This window comes from Colias eurytheme, chromosome 10 (genome assembly GCF_061535395.1).
Source record: "Colias eurytheme isolate Ceu_HAF_F1 chromosome 10, ilColEury1 Martin Lab GWU primary, whole genome shotgun sequence".
Taxonomy (NCBI): domain Eukaryota; kingdom Metazoa; phylum Arthropoda; class Insecta; order Lepidoptera; family Pieridae; genus Colias; species Colias eurytheme.
The window spans coordinates 10,720,089-10,734,657 of NC_142989.1; the positions used below are offsets into that span (position 1 = coordinate 10,720,089).

Consider the following 14,569-nt stretch of genomic DNA (forward strand, 5'->3'; position numbering starts at 1 on the left):
CGCAGCGTGCCACTTTTTTCAAGAATAGCAATCTACTTTGATAAACAAAGTTTGACAGCTAGCTATCGTCTTCCATAAAAATATAGTTTTTACATGTTCTAAGTTACATAATTCATGGTATGTTTGGTTTTAAATTATTTAGACTCACTGTAAATACCTTATAAAATAATACCATGGCGCGGTGTAGCGTTAAAGGGTGTAAAAGTGATAGTGGAACGAAAATGCCTGGATTGTCTTTTCACTCGTAAGTATACAACTCTTTATCAGTTTATAGGCCTTCATGATATTTTAGCGTGTTAATATATTGTGTATCACGTGCTGTTGACTTGAATACATTGTTTAAAAACCACAAAAATAACAATTATAAATTTTAACCTAAAAATTTTTGTGTTGCCAACTTTTCTACAAATTGTTACCCACTATTATGGGAAATAATAATATATAGTCTGCAGTGTGTATTTAATTAAATATAGAATCTGAAATATTCAATGGCTTGTTCCAGTTTTCCTGAACCGGATAATTTACGACAAATTTGGATTGTAGCTACAGGATGAACAGATTGGAAACCAAAACCGAAGGTTAGAAAGTATTACAATCACCACCAACGCGACGCGCGCTGCCCCGCCGAAGACAATGGACACTCTTAGTTCCAACATTGAACCGGAGGGACGTAGTTAATTAAGTTAGAGATAATTTAAATGTAATTTTTTTATTACAATAAATTATTATTAAGTAAATTTCGTTTTTTTTTGCGCCTTCGCGGGTCGGTCTATATAATTAACGTGTGTATCTGTTAATATGTACTTACGAAAATAAACATTCTTTTATTTTTTTTATTTTATTTTATAAAAAATAATAAACTAATAAAAAATAATCGAGTTTTCATCTACATTATCATTACATATACATTTTCATATGGGATTTTGATAATTATATATATAAATATATATATACATATTATATAATATATAGGTATGTGTATATACATAATAATATGTATTACCCATCTAAAAGTAATATGTTTATTATATACTAGCTGCGCTCCGCGGTTTCACCCGCGTGGCTCCACTCCTGTTGGTCTAAGTGTTATGGTACAATATAGCCCACTATAGCCTTCCTCGATCAATGGGCTATCTAACACTGAAATAATTTTTCTAATCGGAATCAAAGTAGTTCCTGCGAATATCCCTTCCCTCCTCACCTTCACCCCGTCCCGCACTACGCCTCCTCATTGTATTAAACAGTATACCTACTATTTTCTGTAAATTGACACTTTTAAAAATTCGTTATATCTTTTGAATGGAATATCGCGGACTTTCTTGTAGATATTGGTCCATTCTATAATACCGTAGAACATTTATTTGTTCTATTTTCAATAGATTCCGCAGCGCAGGCGATGACAGAATTTTTATTAAGGATACATTATTGCATTTTTGGGAAGGATCTCTAATTTTTTTGAAAATGCAATATAGCCTATGTTGCTCAGTGAAGATGCAGCTTTCTAATGGTGAAAGAATTTTTGAAATCGGTCCAGTAGTTTATGCGTGAAAACCATACATTCATACATACATAATTACAAACATTTCCTCTTTATAATATTATTAGTATAAACATGTAAGTATGTAATGTAATATATATCTCATTATTATCCACTTATGTTATGTGAATAATATTGAGAGATTTGTATCTTACAAATTGCGGGGTAAATTTTCCCTCACATGGCAACCCTAAATATTGTGACGTATTCTTTTTTTATCTCTTTCTGCGACACGCATTGCCGGTGTCTATTGGATTCTCTGTCTACGCTTCGAAGAGCTAGCGCGCACGAGCAACTTTGTCTCCGCAACTATTTTGTCTCTCCCATCAATTGTATGGGGAGTTGCGTCGCTACGTGCGCGCACTTTCATACTAGCCCCATGGGTGGAGAGACAAAATAGTTGCGGAGACAAAGTTGCTCGAGCGCGCTAACTCTAAGAATTTTTTTTTATTTGTTAAAAAAAACACGCTTTTAGATTAATTCTTGAAATTATTGCAATGTCACCGATCCTTAAGTGTACAAACTTTGAATTAAATCAGTCCGTTAAAAGTGGGTCAAAATCGAGGCTAAAGTTACAGGTGAAAGTGTAATAAAAACGTGCTAAAAAGTTAAATAGCAAGAGTCGATCATGGATTGGGAGAATCTACGGGACTATATTATGATGGATATTAAATTATTAACCTCATTTCAGTTGTTTATTACATACACAACACCGTATAACGTGCCCTGTTTACACAATGTGTTATCTATAACTACAATAGCATCCCAATTTAACGTGATTCCATTTCAAAATATGTTGTTTATTATTCATTTTTTTAGACAGTCATTAATTCAAGTATGTGAAAATTACGAAAACATTGATATTTACCAACATATTTACACTGTGTTTACGTCATGTAATTAATCATCGACATTTTGCTAGACTTTGTTTACGAGTACAAAGGCCTTTCGACGCGATAAAACGGCTGATTAAAACGTTTTAGTATATCAATATCAAAGACCTACATAGTATCATGGACTAATAGAATCTAAAGAGGACTGATGATTGTCATACTAGAGATCGTACCCCGTAATTTCAGCTTATTGCTAGATGGCGCTCTCATTTGAGCTTATTATTTAATTTGCAGTTTTAAAAGCGCCACCTAGTGACCAATTTTAGAACTAAGGAAACAGCAAACTATCGATTTTCAATTATTACATCTAGAGGGCGTTGTTTTAAAAACTCCGGTGTTTTTGAATTATTATTTTAGTTTTTAGGGAGCATCTAAGGAAGTGAGTACCTCTATTACGATTTCGACACCCACTACAAACATTCGACATAGTGATCAGAGTAGTGTATATAATATAATTATATTATATATATTCTTTATTTTCTGTTAAAAAAATGTCTATATCTTTTTTCTTCTTAAGTATTCCCTTGTAAACAGTATTATTTATATGACCATAAAATACGGGAAAAGAAAAAAAAATGTGGATGTACAGCGATGATTTGAACCAGCATCTATCGATTTTAAAGTACGAGACTCAGTCAACACAGCTACAGGCACTTATACGTCTTACATTGAAATTTATGCTCTAATAATTGTTCGAGTATTTCTTTGATAAATACAGTTCATAGCAACGCGGTGGTGGAGCATCTTAAGGAAGTGAGTACCTTTAATAAGATTTCGACACCCACTACAAACATTCAACATAGTGATCAGAGTAGTGTATATTATATACAGGGTGTAATCGTTAAGTGTGCACAGGCGATTATTCCGTAACTATTACAGATATCAAAAAACTTTAAACTGATATCGAAAGTACTTAACCTAATGAGTAAAATGGCCATAATAAATTTTTAAAAATAATACGAGAAATATCTAAAAAATTAACTTTAAACCCTCCCATACATTTAGTATGAGATATGAATATCCCATGTACATGGGTTGATCCAAAAGTAATGATAATCAATATTAAACAAGGTCATTACAGTTAAAATAATTATGTATTTCTCTAGATAGTCTTCTAACTAGATAATATACTTCGATATTTTTTTTTCTTAACTTAGAAAAAAAAAAACTTTGACTTCATCTACAAAAACCCCTCAAAATCGGCCATCACTTCGCTGTCGTCTTAAAATTTCTTGTATCGACGGTGTTTCTTGTGCCGAGGTAAAAGATAGAATTAACTAGGAGCTAGATCTTACAAACAGGGTGGGTGTTCAAGCATTTTCAATGCCGATTTTTGATTGGCAGCCATCGCAACTGACGCTTTGTGATCTGGTGCGTTGTCTTGGTGAACCAACATTCAAGACTGAAGTTTGCCATGTCTCTTTTTCTTACTAACCTACCCGCAATCTTTTAATTTGGTCTGTGTAGTAAGAGCCCTGTGTAGTAGTGGCTACCTTTTTAAAATATTCCACATTTCTTCAGCGTCCCAAAAAACTACGGCTTTAATCTATCCCACTAATTTTCACTTTGAAAATCTTCACCGTCACTTTGGAAGCTCGCATCCAGGCCATTGATTGTTTCTTGGTTTCAGCATAAACATGGTGAACCCAGGTAACGCCCATGGTCACAGATCGTGACAAAAAATTATCCTGATCTCATTAAAAATTTAGAAATTCACCCTCTAAATGTCGAATCGTTGTTTCTTCTTTTCGTCGGGAAACATTCTGGCTCGCACTGTTCACATTAAAATTAATGTTAATACTTGTAAACGTGGCCTGTAGATATAATTTTTTTGTGATAACTTAGTGATTACATGAGCAAGCATAAAACATTTATTTTATATTTTTATGTGCACAGGAAATACCCAATTATCATTACTTTTGGATCAACCTATACATTTAATATGAAAGATTTTAGCTTTTTTTTTTGTTTTTTTGGTTTTCTGCTTTAATTACTTCGCAAATTTGGAGGGAAGTTCATTTAGAAACTGTAAATAGACCTCCTCATTGTATTGCACAATAAGGACGTCACTTCGAAAATCTACTATGAATACAAAATGTATGGGAAATAAATTGTATGGGAGCGTTTAATGTAACATTTTTGGTTATTTCTCGTTTTATTTTTAAAAATTTATTACGGCCATTTTACTCATTAGGTTAAGTACTTTCGATATCAGTTTAAAGTTTTTTGATATCTGCAATAGTTACGGAATAATCGCTTGTGCACACTTAACGATTACACCCTGTATATTCTTTATTTTCTGTTAAAAAAAATGTCTTTTCTTTTTTCTTCTTAAGTATTCTCTTGTAAACAGTATTATTTATATGACCCTTAAAATACGGGAAAAGAAAAAAAAATGTGGATGAACAGCGATGATTTGAACCAGCATCTATCGATTTTAAAGTACGAGACTCAGTCAACACAGCTACCGGCACTTATACGTCTTATATTGAAAGGAGATTGCCCAAGTGACTATGGCACTTGGTATCGCAATCAAACTTATTGTGTCAAGATGAAATATAGCTCAATTTAAAGCTTGATGTTAGTACTTTTAGAAACGATTAAAGTTTTTATGTAAATAAGCCGCAGTTCACGACAATAAAAATAAAACAATAGTTTTATTCAACGCTTCAAAAAAATACTTTATCGAGTTTATACTAACGATGAACGTTAAGTTTTACATTTATTACATAGGTAATATTTTAATTTACAAGACAAATGTGAAAAGTAAATCGTAATAAACATTATAATTCAAAATAAATAACGTCGAACAATGCGTCGAACACATTCATTCAACTATGACATATGACGCAGGACGCTTGCAAGAGAGATAGATATAATGTGTCAAAACAGAAACTTTTACTTTTATTTCTATTTATTCGGTATAATTACGACTTAATAGTGATAAATATGATCATTATAAATACAAATAGGAATTAACAATATCACGAACACGTGACACAACTAGTATTTTACCGATTCCATACGTGGTCATACATGTTTCAAAAGAATAACTTTTACTATTATTTCAATTTATCCGGTATAATTAAGACTTAATATTGATACATATGATCATTATAAATACAAATAGGAATTAACAATATCACGAATACGTGGCACAACTAAAATTTTACCGATACCACCCGTGGTCATTCTCCTTTATGCTCTAATTGTTCGAGTATTTCTTTGATAAATACAGTTCATAGCAACGCGGTGGTGGAGCATCATAGAGTAACTTATATAGGATTGTGGAGCATCTTAAGGAAGAGAGTACCTTTAATAAGATTTCGACACCCACTACAAACATTCGACATAGTGATCAGAGTAGTGTATATCTTTATAATATAAAAATGAATCCCAAAATGTGTTGGTAAGCGCATAACTTGAGAACGGATTAACCGATTTCGTTAATTCTTTTTTTATAATATTCCTTGAAGTTCGAGGATGGTTCTTATGTAGAGAAAACGTGAATATGTACCACGGGCGAAGCCGGGGCGGACTGCTAGTCTTATATATAAAAATGAATCGCAAAATGTGTTGGTAAGCGCATAACTCGAGAACGGCTGAACCGATTTCGATAATTCTTTTTTTATTATATTCCTTGAAGTACGAGGATGGTTTTTATGTAGAGAAAACGTAAATATGTACCACGGGCGAAGCCGGGGCGGACCGCTAGTAATATATATTATTTAAATTCTTTATTTTCTGTTAAAAAAAATGTCTATATCTTTTTTCTTCTTAATTATTCCCTTGTAAACAGTATTATTTATATGACCATAAAATACGGGAAAGGAAAAAAAAAGATGTACGGCAATGATTTGAACCAGCATCTATCGGTTTTTAAGTACGAGACTCATCAATACAGCTACGGGCACCTATACATCTTACGTAGAAATTTATGCTCTAATTGTTCGAGTAATTCTTTGACAAAAACAGTTCATAGCAACGTGGTCCATGGTCTTAGATCATTAAGTAATGGATGGAGTACGCTGGCAAATGTTCTAACTAAACTTTCTGCTGATTTTGGTGCGGGGAAGGTAACTCACACTATTGAAACACAATCACACATTCACAAAAATAATTTGTGTCACGAAAGTCGTAAAAATTTATGACCTTTTAAGCGACGAGTTTTTAAATTCAACTCTATCCCTAAGTTCATAAAGATTAAATTTGTATTTCATTCCAAGTTGTCTCGTGGGGAGTGCGGTTCAATATCGCGTTCTAAATTCAACTTTATAACTTAGATCATAAAGATTAAAGGAGAATGGGCATTTTACTATGGAAGTTGGGCCTGAACCCTTGAGTTGGACCAATACACATGAGATATTGTTTTTATAATAGATCATAACACATACATAACGGGAAAAATATATATAAAAAAATAATCAACCGGGTTTTTGTACAGTCACATCAAGTTTTATTTCTTTGTGTATAATATTTTTTGCAATAAATAACTGTTATAAGACAATGACAATATCTTTATGTTACTCCAATTCACTTTCACTTACAAATACGTACTAATCATAAGCCTTCTAATAAACGAAATACACTAATATTATGTTTTGTAACAGGTACATAAACCGTGTTTATTCACTTTATTGTAATTCAACGTAGTTAGACGTTTTTTGTGGTTAAACTTAAACACTCCAGTGACATTTTGATTCATATTTACTTCACTCGAATTAAAAACACCGTTATTGTGCGAAAAATAATAGCCAAATAAATAAAACTTTTTACCTTGACTGTACAAGAACCCGGTTGATTTATTTTTTTATTTTATTTATTTCGTAAGGTATGTGTAATGATCTATCACAACAACAATATTTCGTGTGTATTGGTCCTAGCCCAAGTTTCAGGCCCAATTTGCCCATTCTCCTTTGTATTTCTTTAATGCCTCAGCCCCCGGAATCACAGACACAATAGAAAATCTATTGTGTCGTGGCCCGTGGGCCGTGGTCCGATCGGGCCGCTCGGTGGTCAAGGGGCTAAAAGATAGACTCGTAAGGAATGCGGTTCATTATCGGGTTTTAAATTCAACTTTATCTCTTAGTTCATAAAGATTAAATTTGTATATTTTCTTTCCATGATAGTCTCGTGGGGCCGCATCAATGATCGAGTAAACGACTCGATTATTTGTCTTGATCATATCGCTAAACGATACATCGACGATTATTAGAAATTGCATTTAATTAGAAATGTACGTTAAAAAAATATACACAAATGAAAGGTTATTCCATCTTTTTTAATATTCGACATGTTTGAATTGCTTCTGCAAGGCTTGACATTGCAAAACGGCATTTTTAGCGGAGCACTCGCAGACGTCCTTTCGATGTTTTAGCCTAGGAAAACGCAGAGTGTTTGTAATCGATTACACAAGTAGTTTTTATGAAAGCATAAGATTTTTCGATTCGAATAATCTTATACCTCGACAAAAGGGGAAACACCTGCGAGTGTTATCGATTACTTAATGATCTAAGTCCATGGTGGTCACGAAGTCACTCTCGAACAGCGATGAACGAAGTGACAAAAATAGGCGGTCCATCCTAAGGAGCGCTGGTGCAGTGAACTCCCATAAATAATAATAATAAAGTTGTGCTCATTCATTTAACAATTAATATATCTTTAATTTTAAATTAAATTTATCGTATACCTAAACTCCAATACGAATATCAAATGCCTAAATACGGAATCCAATAAGAGGTTAAGAGAAATTTTCAGTCCTTCGCGAAACAAAAGATCACGTAAACATAGCGCAATCCATTTTATAGATCATCTTCATACTTGATAGTATTATTTTTTTATATTTTTATTGAAATTGATTCCAGAAGATAACTTTAAAAATTCATTTTGTTACTTTTATTAGTGATCCATTGAAATGTTACATTTTTTAGCCCTAACCTTGCATTTTTTAGAGGACGCAATTGCACGCCTCATAAGCGAAGCGTTGAGGTGGGTACTACTGTCACTTCGCGCAAAACATCTGATTTTTCAAACTTAAAATGTCTTTATGTATCATACATTGCACTTGTAAGATAATACATACACACACATATTAAGAAAAAACACTATTTTTAACGTTCATGATATTTTTGATGTCATTTTTGTTATTTAAACTAGTTAAAAAACAGTTTAAAAAAGTTCTGTCTTGGACGTCCGTGTGTCTGTATTAGGGTTGTTGAGGATTCCTCTTCCGCTTCCTCATAATGCGGAAGTTCCGCAATATTTTGGGTTCCTCTACCGTTACCGCATCCTCGAAAATGAAAATAAAAAAATCCTCTTCCGCTATCGCTTCCTCAAAATTTAGAGGATATTTATGAGGATGCTGATCCGATCGGGCGGCAAATTTACAAAGCCTATTTAAACTATGTATTTGAGTTACGAGTCGGACTCTAGTAACGAACAAGAGTAGAGTTATACCGCCATATTTATATCTGCGCCTAACACTTATCTCTAAACATAATAATATAACATTTTCTCTCATACTCAGAAGAAACATATTTTACCAAATAATGTTTGTCAAAAGTCATTTTAAAATAAAAAACAAACAAGTTGTTTAAGCTTACATAATAATATCTACCAGTTAGTTTTTTTTTGTGGAAATCGCCTAATGTCACTTCTGGCACTGATATAGATTAGGTTTTTTCTGTGGGTTTTTTCGAGTAATATGCATAAACAAAAGCTCATCTGAGTCCGGCTCGTGACTCAAATAGTATACTACTACTATAGTACTTACAGGCTTTGTAAATACGCGATCGGGTGAGCTAACCTCCCCTAACCTTAAACATCAATATGTAGAGACAGGAGAATGGCTTTTGTTTTAATTTTTAATTTTAAAAGTTTTTGTTTTTTAATTTTGATTATAATTTCCTATCATCCTCATCCTCATCCGCTTCCTCTTCCGCTTCCTCATCCGCATCCTCTTCCTCAAAAAAATATCCTCTTCCTCATCCGCATCCTCTAAATTTGTGTGTGAAAATTCCTCTTCCTCCTCCTCTTCCTCATAATCACTTCCTCAACAACCCAAGTCTGTATGTGCGGATCCTTTTTCTTGTTAACACGATAGCGACCGAAATACTTTACTAATTGAGTCTTTTTTTTCTCTTACGCTTGAGTATGCTCAGGAATAGAACCCTTTCATTTTTCAGGGTCTGATTCGATGTGGTTTAATTGTTATTAAATAAACAAAAATAATAATTAAAAAAATTATGAGGCGTGCACTTTTGGATTTTCCAAATTATTTTGTTTTTTTGATGTGTAGGGGGGGTCAGTGTGAAGCTAAAACCAAGTTTGTGGGGTCGCCACCCTTGTCCCACGGCCGCCATCTTGAAAATAGCGGTTGAAATGGTATTTACGATATATCTCTTAAACTATTTAACTGATAAAAAATATCGTTAACATTATTTGTTGCAAATCGAAATATTCCAATTATTTGTAACTAGCGGTCCGCCCCGGCTTCGCCCGTGGTACATATTTACGTTTTCTCTACATAAAAACTATCCTCGTACTTCAAGGAATATAATAAAAAAAGAATTATCGAAATCGGTTCAGCCGTTCTCGAGTTATGCGCTTACCAACACATTTTGCGATTCATTTTTATATATAAAGATTTAAGATATTACTTTGTTCTCATGCTTTGAGTTAAAATTGTACCGTAAAATAGCGTTTTTTGTTAAAAATCTGTAATAGCACCCTTATTGTGGTGCTTTTTTTTTGTAATGAATTTACTACTTACGCTACTGTATTTTCTTTGTTTTAGACTTTAGTTCAATACTTAATTAAACACCCATACAATTTTGTCACGAGTCGCCTCTGGTCAAACTAACCGTTATTAGTGTTACGTTTACTCAAAATACAAAAATGAAGAAAGTATTATTTTACGCTTATTAAATCTTTAAAACTAAAACAAAATGATGTGAAGGTAGGGAGGTGGATTTCCTCAATCGAAAAAGGGAGAGACTAGTCTACTCGACCGGCCGGCCGTAAAGGCCCCGATTATTAATGGCGGAAAGTTGTATATATGCTCTGTAACGAAAACATTTCGCTTGCGCGATTCAGAGCAAAAAATAACATTTAAATAAAAATATTTTTTTGCGTATTATATTTTACGTATTATATTTTACGTTATAGTTTACGTTTTTTGCGTATTATATTTTACGTCAAGATACTATTTGGCACATTGATTTTTTTTGTAGCGACATCTCTTAGCTTCATTAAACCGACTTAATGCTCTAAGGCGACATCTAGTTCTTAAACGTATAAAAAAGCTTATAAAAATGCCAAATGCTACTGTGAGTGACATCTATCGACAAAATTGGGAACTGAGAAACGAGTTACGTTTTTTACTATGGCGATTGTAAGTCTTCTTGAGTGTATTAGTCTATGATAGTATGAAATAACTTTGATCTTCGGACTCCGAACATATTGAGTTGAACTTATGTACGATACCTACTTAACTATGAATTTAACCATGAAAGAGTTTGTGAATTTTTTATGTTAATTCATTAAACTTTGCATTGTGAAATCAGTTACATTAACAAATGTAGAGACAATATTGTTCTTTCATTACAACAACATAGGTCGGTACGTTTTTTACTCAAAAACGAATGTATCCATTTGGTTATCACTATTTAACGTAGATAAAAATATATTGTGATACTAATTTAGGATTCTCTTACTCGAGCGATTTTGTGACATCGTATATTTTTATTCGTACTTTTGCATTTGTAGGTATGTTTTAATTATGGTATTCCACAGATAAGCTTATGTAAACATGAATACCTAACCTATCGTAATATTACTTATCAGGTATCGATCATAAATCGTTATGCCAATCTTTTTACACGCTTTATATTAGCTTCACCTGTATGTTTGTATGTTTGTAACCGACTTCTTTGGGCGCGATTTTGACCCACTTTAAACGGTCAGATTTCGTTCAAACTTTGTAGATTTATTGAGGACCGATGACAATACACTAATTTGATAAAATTTTCTATTTTTTAGTTCGGTTTTCTATAAAAAGCGTGTTTTTTAGTTTTTTAAACTATTATTATTATTTTATAGTAAAGTTCCGTTACGCCCATAACGATACAAAATCAAACTCAAAAATAAATAAAAAATGGTAAAATTCTAATATTATTAGGTATGTTTTAATATGTAGTGGATATGTTATGCTATCGTAAAAGTTAAATCTGTTGCCTTGCTTGCATAGATATAAATTTGTATGTTTTACAATCTTACGGTGACATTCAATTTACCTAATAACTATTATTGAAGTGAAACTTCTTTATCGGGGATGGAAAAAAATTTAGTGTAATATTTTTTCGTTACGCGCCATCTTTTTCTTATCCCTACCACGCTTGATTCGACGTATTTCTGTAAAGTTGCATATAGTAAATTATTTTATGAAAAATAAGGTCATAAAGAAGTTTCACTTCTTACGTGTGTACACTAGTACACGCACTAATTTTTTTTATTATAAATGAGTTAAGTACTTAACTAGTAAATTAATGTTACAAATTACATTATAAGTTGCAACATTAATTTATTATTTTCGTCAAAATCTCGAAAACTTCATAGAAATTTGCAAAATTATAAGGAATAAAAACAAAAAATCTTCTTACCTTAATCAACGATAGTGCAGCAGCTGTAGGCTTAATTTTGCCAAGTAACGTAGAACATAAGGTTCTAACAAATTGATGGGGAACCACAAAAATGAGGAGATCAGCATCCTTGGCGGCTTCCACTAGATCTGGGACAGCCACCTGCACAAAATTATAAAAAAAATAAAAAAAAAAAACAGCAAAACAGATTCCCTGACACACCAAATGCTCATGGGGGGCAGATCTTGCCGAAATTGAGTCGCCTGCTCTCTTTTGTTGAATTTGACATTAAAACAAATGATTTAATAGATGAAATAATCTATATACCTAACTATATAAAAATGAAACCCTTTTTCCTTGGTCACGGCATCACGCGTGAACGGATGGACCGATTTCGATAATTCTTTTTTTACAATATTCCCTGAAGTACGAGGATGGTTCTTATGGAAAGAAAACATAAACATGTACCACGGGCGAAGCCGGGGCGGACCACTAGTTTAAAATAAATAATAGATTCAAAACCACAAAACTTAATGCATCATGTAAATGTAGAACATGTATGTATGTAAAAAAACCTGTTAGATACATTTCCACACCTAAACTGCTGAACCAAATTTGATAAAATTGAGACTGGAAATAGTTAAAGTTCCATGATCAAATACAGGCTGCCAGCAAAAGTGTAATAAAGGATAAATATTAAAAGTGGCAGACTAGATATTATAATTTCCCTGTTTTCATTTAGATAATTTCAGATAATTAAATTAGGACAGATAATAATCTTTAGATAAACCTTTTTATCAAAATAATATGCAATTAAGAAATAAATAATAATTAATTGGAAAAAAGTTTACTAACCACTTACATTATGTTTTTTGTAAAAAAATAATTTTAGAGTCTCATTAATTGATTGTCTTATAATATGTTCATTTAAAGTAAGTCAACTTGAAGGCACAAGTAATATTAATATATTCTAAACAATGCAAAACTAGATATGATTTATTTTTCTTATATCCCAAGGTTGCCTGGAAGAAATCGCTTTTAAGATTCAAGGCTTCCAAATTGTACATTTACTTTAAGTTATTGTTTATGTTATTGTTGTGTGCATTATACAATAAAGTGTTTTCTATTCCATTCTATTCTAAATGATGTTATTTGCAACTAGTAGGAACTGCATAAAACAAACTTGTTACATCAATTGATAAATTATTCAATAGCACTGGGTTATTTTCTTGTTAACTACACAATTAACCAATTGAAACTATGAAAAACAAGAGGAGTTTAAACTGGAGTAAAAGTTAATATAAAAAGAAAATTAAAAAGAGTAAAATAATTCAAAGTAAACATACTTAGCATAATTATGTTTTTATGTTTTTTTATTATATTCATATTAAATATTCATAAACTAGCAAGTTATTTTTTGAAAGGTTAAAAACCAATCTAATAAGAATTAGAATTTTATGTATTTAATGCAGTTCCAATAATATTAGTTATCAAGTTCTTACTTCAGCCCATTTAATAATAATTTTTTAAACATTATTTTCACATCTGATTGTAACATAATAAACATCTTAAACAATCTTTATAATTAAATAAACAAATCTATATAATATTCTTAATAAATATAAATAAGAAACATCTTTATCACAGTGTCACCTTAAGATACTGTTGTTGCTACTCATTATATAATTAGCATATATACATAGCTCAGATATGGCATTGAATGAGGTCCAGTGAGTTATAAAAATAACTTTCATGTCTTGTCCAATGTAAAATGATTTGAATCTAACTTTAACAAATTGCATAGAACCAACCTCCTTTGTATTAACCAAAAAAAAAAATAAGCAAAGACTACTTACCACATTCTCTGGGAGTTTGTGCCCAGGAAGGTATTTCACATTTTCATGCGTTTCATTAATGATTTCTGTTAATTTTTTACCATCTATCATCTCTTCATACACCCACATAGTAACTCTGTCCTCAAAGTTCGCAAGACGAGCCGCATTTTTGCCCACAATTTTTGCTATTGCTGAGCCCCTGTAGAAAACGGTATTATCTTTACACTGTTTGCTTTCTTTTCGATTTTATTTTTCTCATGCGTTGTATAATAATTATGTCATCAGGGTCACGAACAACAAAAGTGAATTATAATATTATAAATCGCGATCTTTTATTCTTACCAGTTTCCCGAACCAACTATGCAGACACGATTCTTCAATTGCTTCTCGGCCATTGTTTAAATACACAACAAAATTTATTTTATCAGTGCACTGTATCACTATTACGATTTTTATTTGAAGTCACGATGTGCTCCAAATTGCCGCGTTACACTTTCAAACTCCGATACAGACTGCGCCAAATGCCAATTGCCAATTCAGGCGCAGTTCACAATTCACATATCAATGAAAATATTAATAATTCACTTGTGACTTGACGTTATCAGCATCGATAACAAACTTCAAATAGGTAAGCCGTCAGCAGTCACTGTCATAATGTCATTTCAA

The 14,569-nt window shown here is 32.2% G+C and overlaps 1 protein-coding gene across 2 annotated transcripts in view; it reads right to left on the reverse strand.

Annotated features, from left to right (window-relative positions):
* The window catches only part of Gpdh1 (Glycerol-3-phosphate dehydrogenase 1), a 33,272-nt gene extending 18,823 nt beyond the window's left edge, over window positions 1-14,449 (reverse strand). For both annotated transcript variants that reach the window (XM_090106080.1, XM_090106079.1), the window contains exons 1-3: window positions 14,246-14,449; window positions 13,925-14,102; window positions 12,090-12,230 (exon numbers count right to left, since the gene is read on the reverse strand). In XM_090106080.1, the coding sequence (XP_089962206.1) occupies window positions 12,090-12,230; window positions 13,925-14,102; window positions 14,246-14,298 (372 nt within the window). In that variant the 5' untranslated portion in view covers window positions 14,299-14,449. The remainder of the gene's footprint in view (window positions 1-12,089; window positions 12,231-13,924; window positions 14,103-14,245) is intronic.
* Window positions 14,450-14,569: the final 120 nt, after the last annotated feature.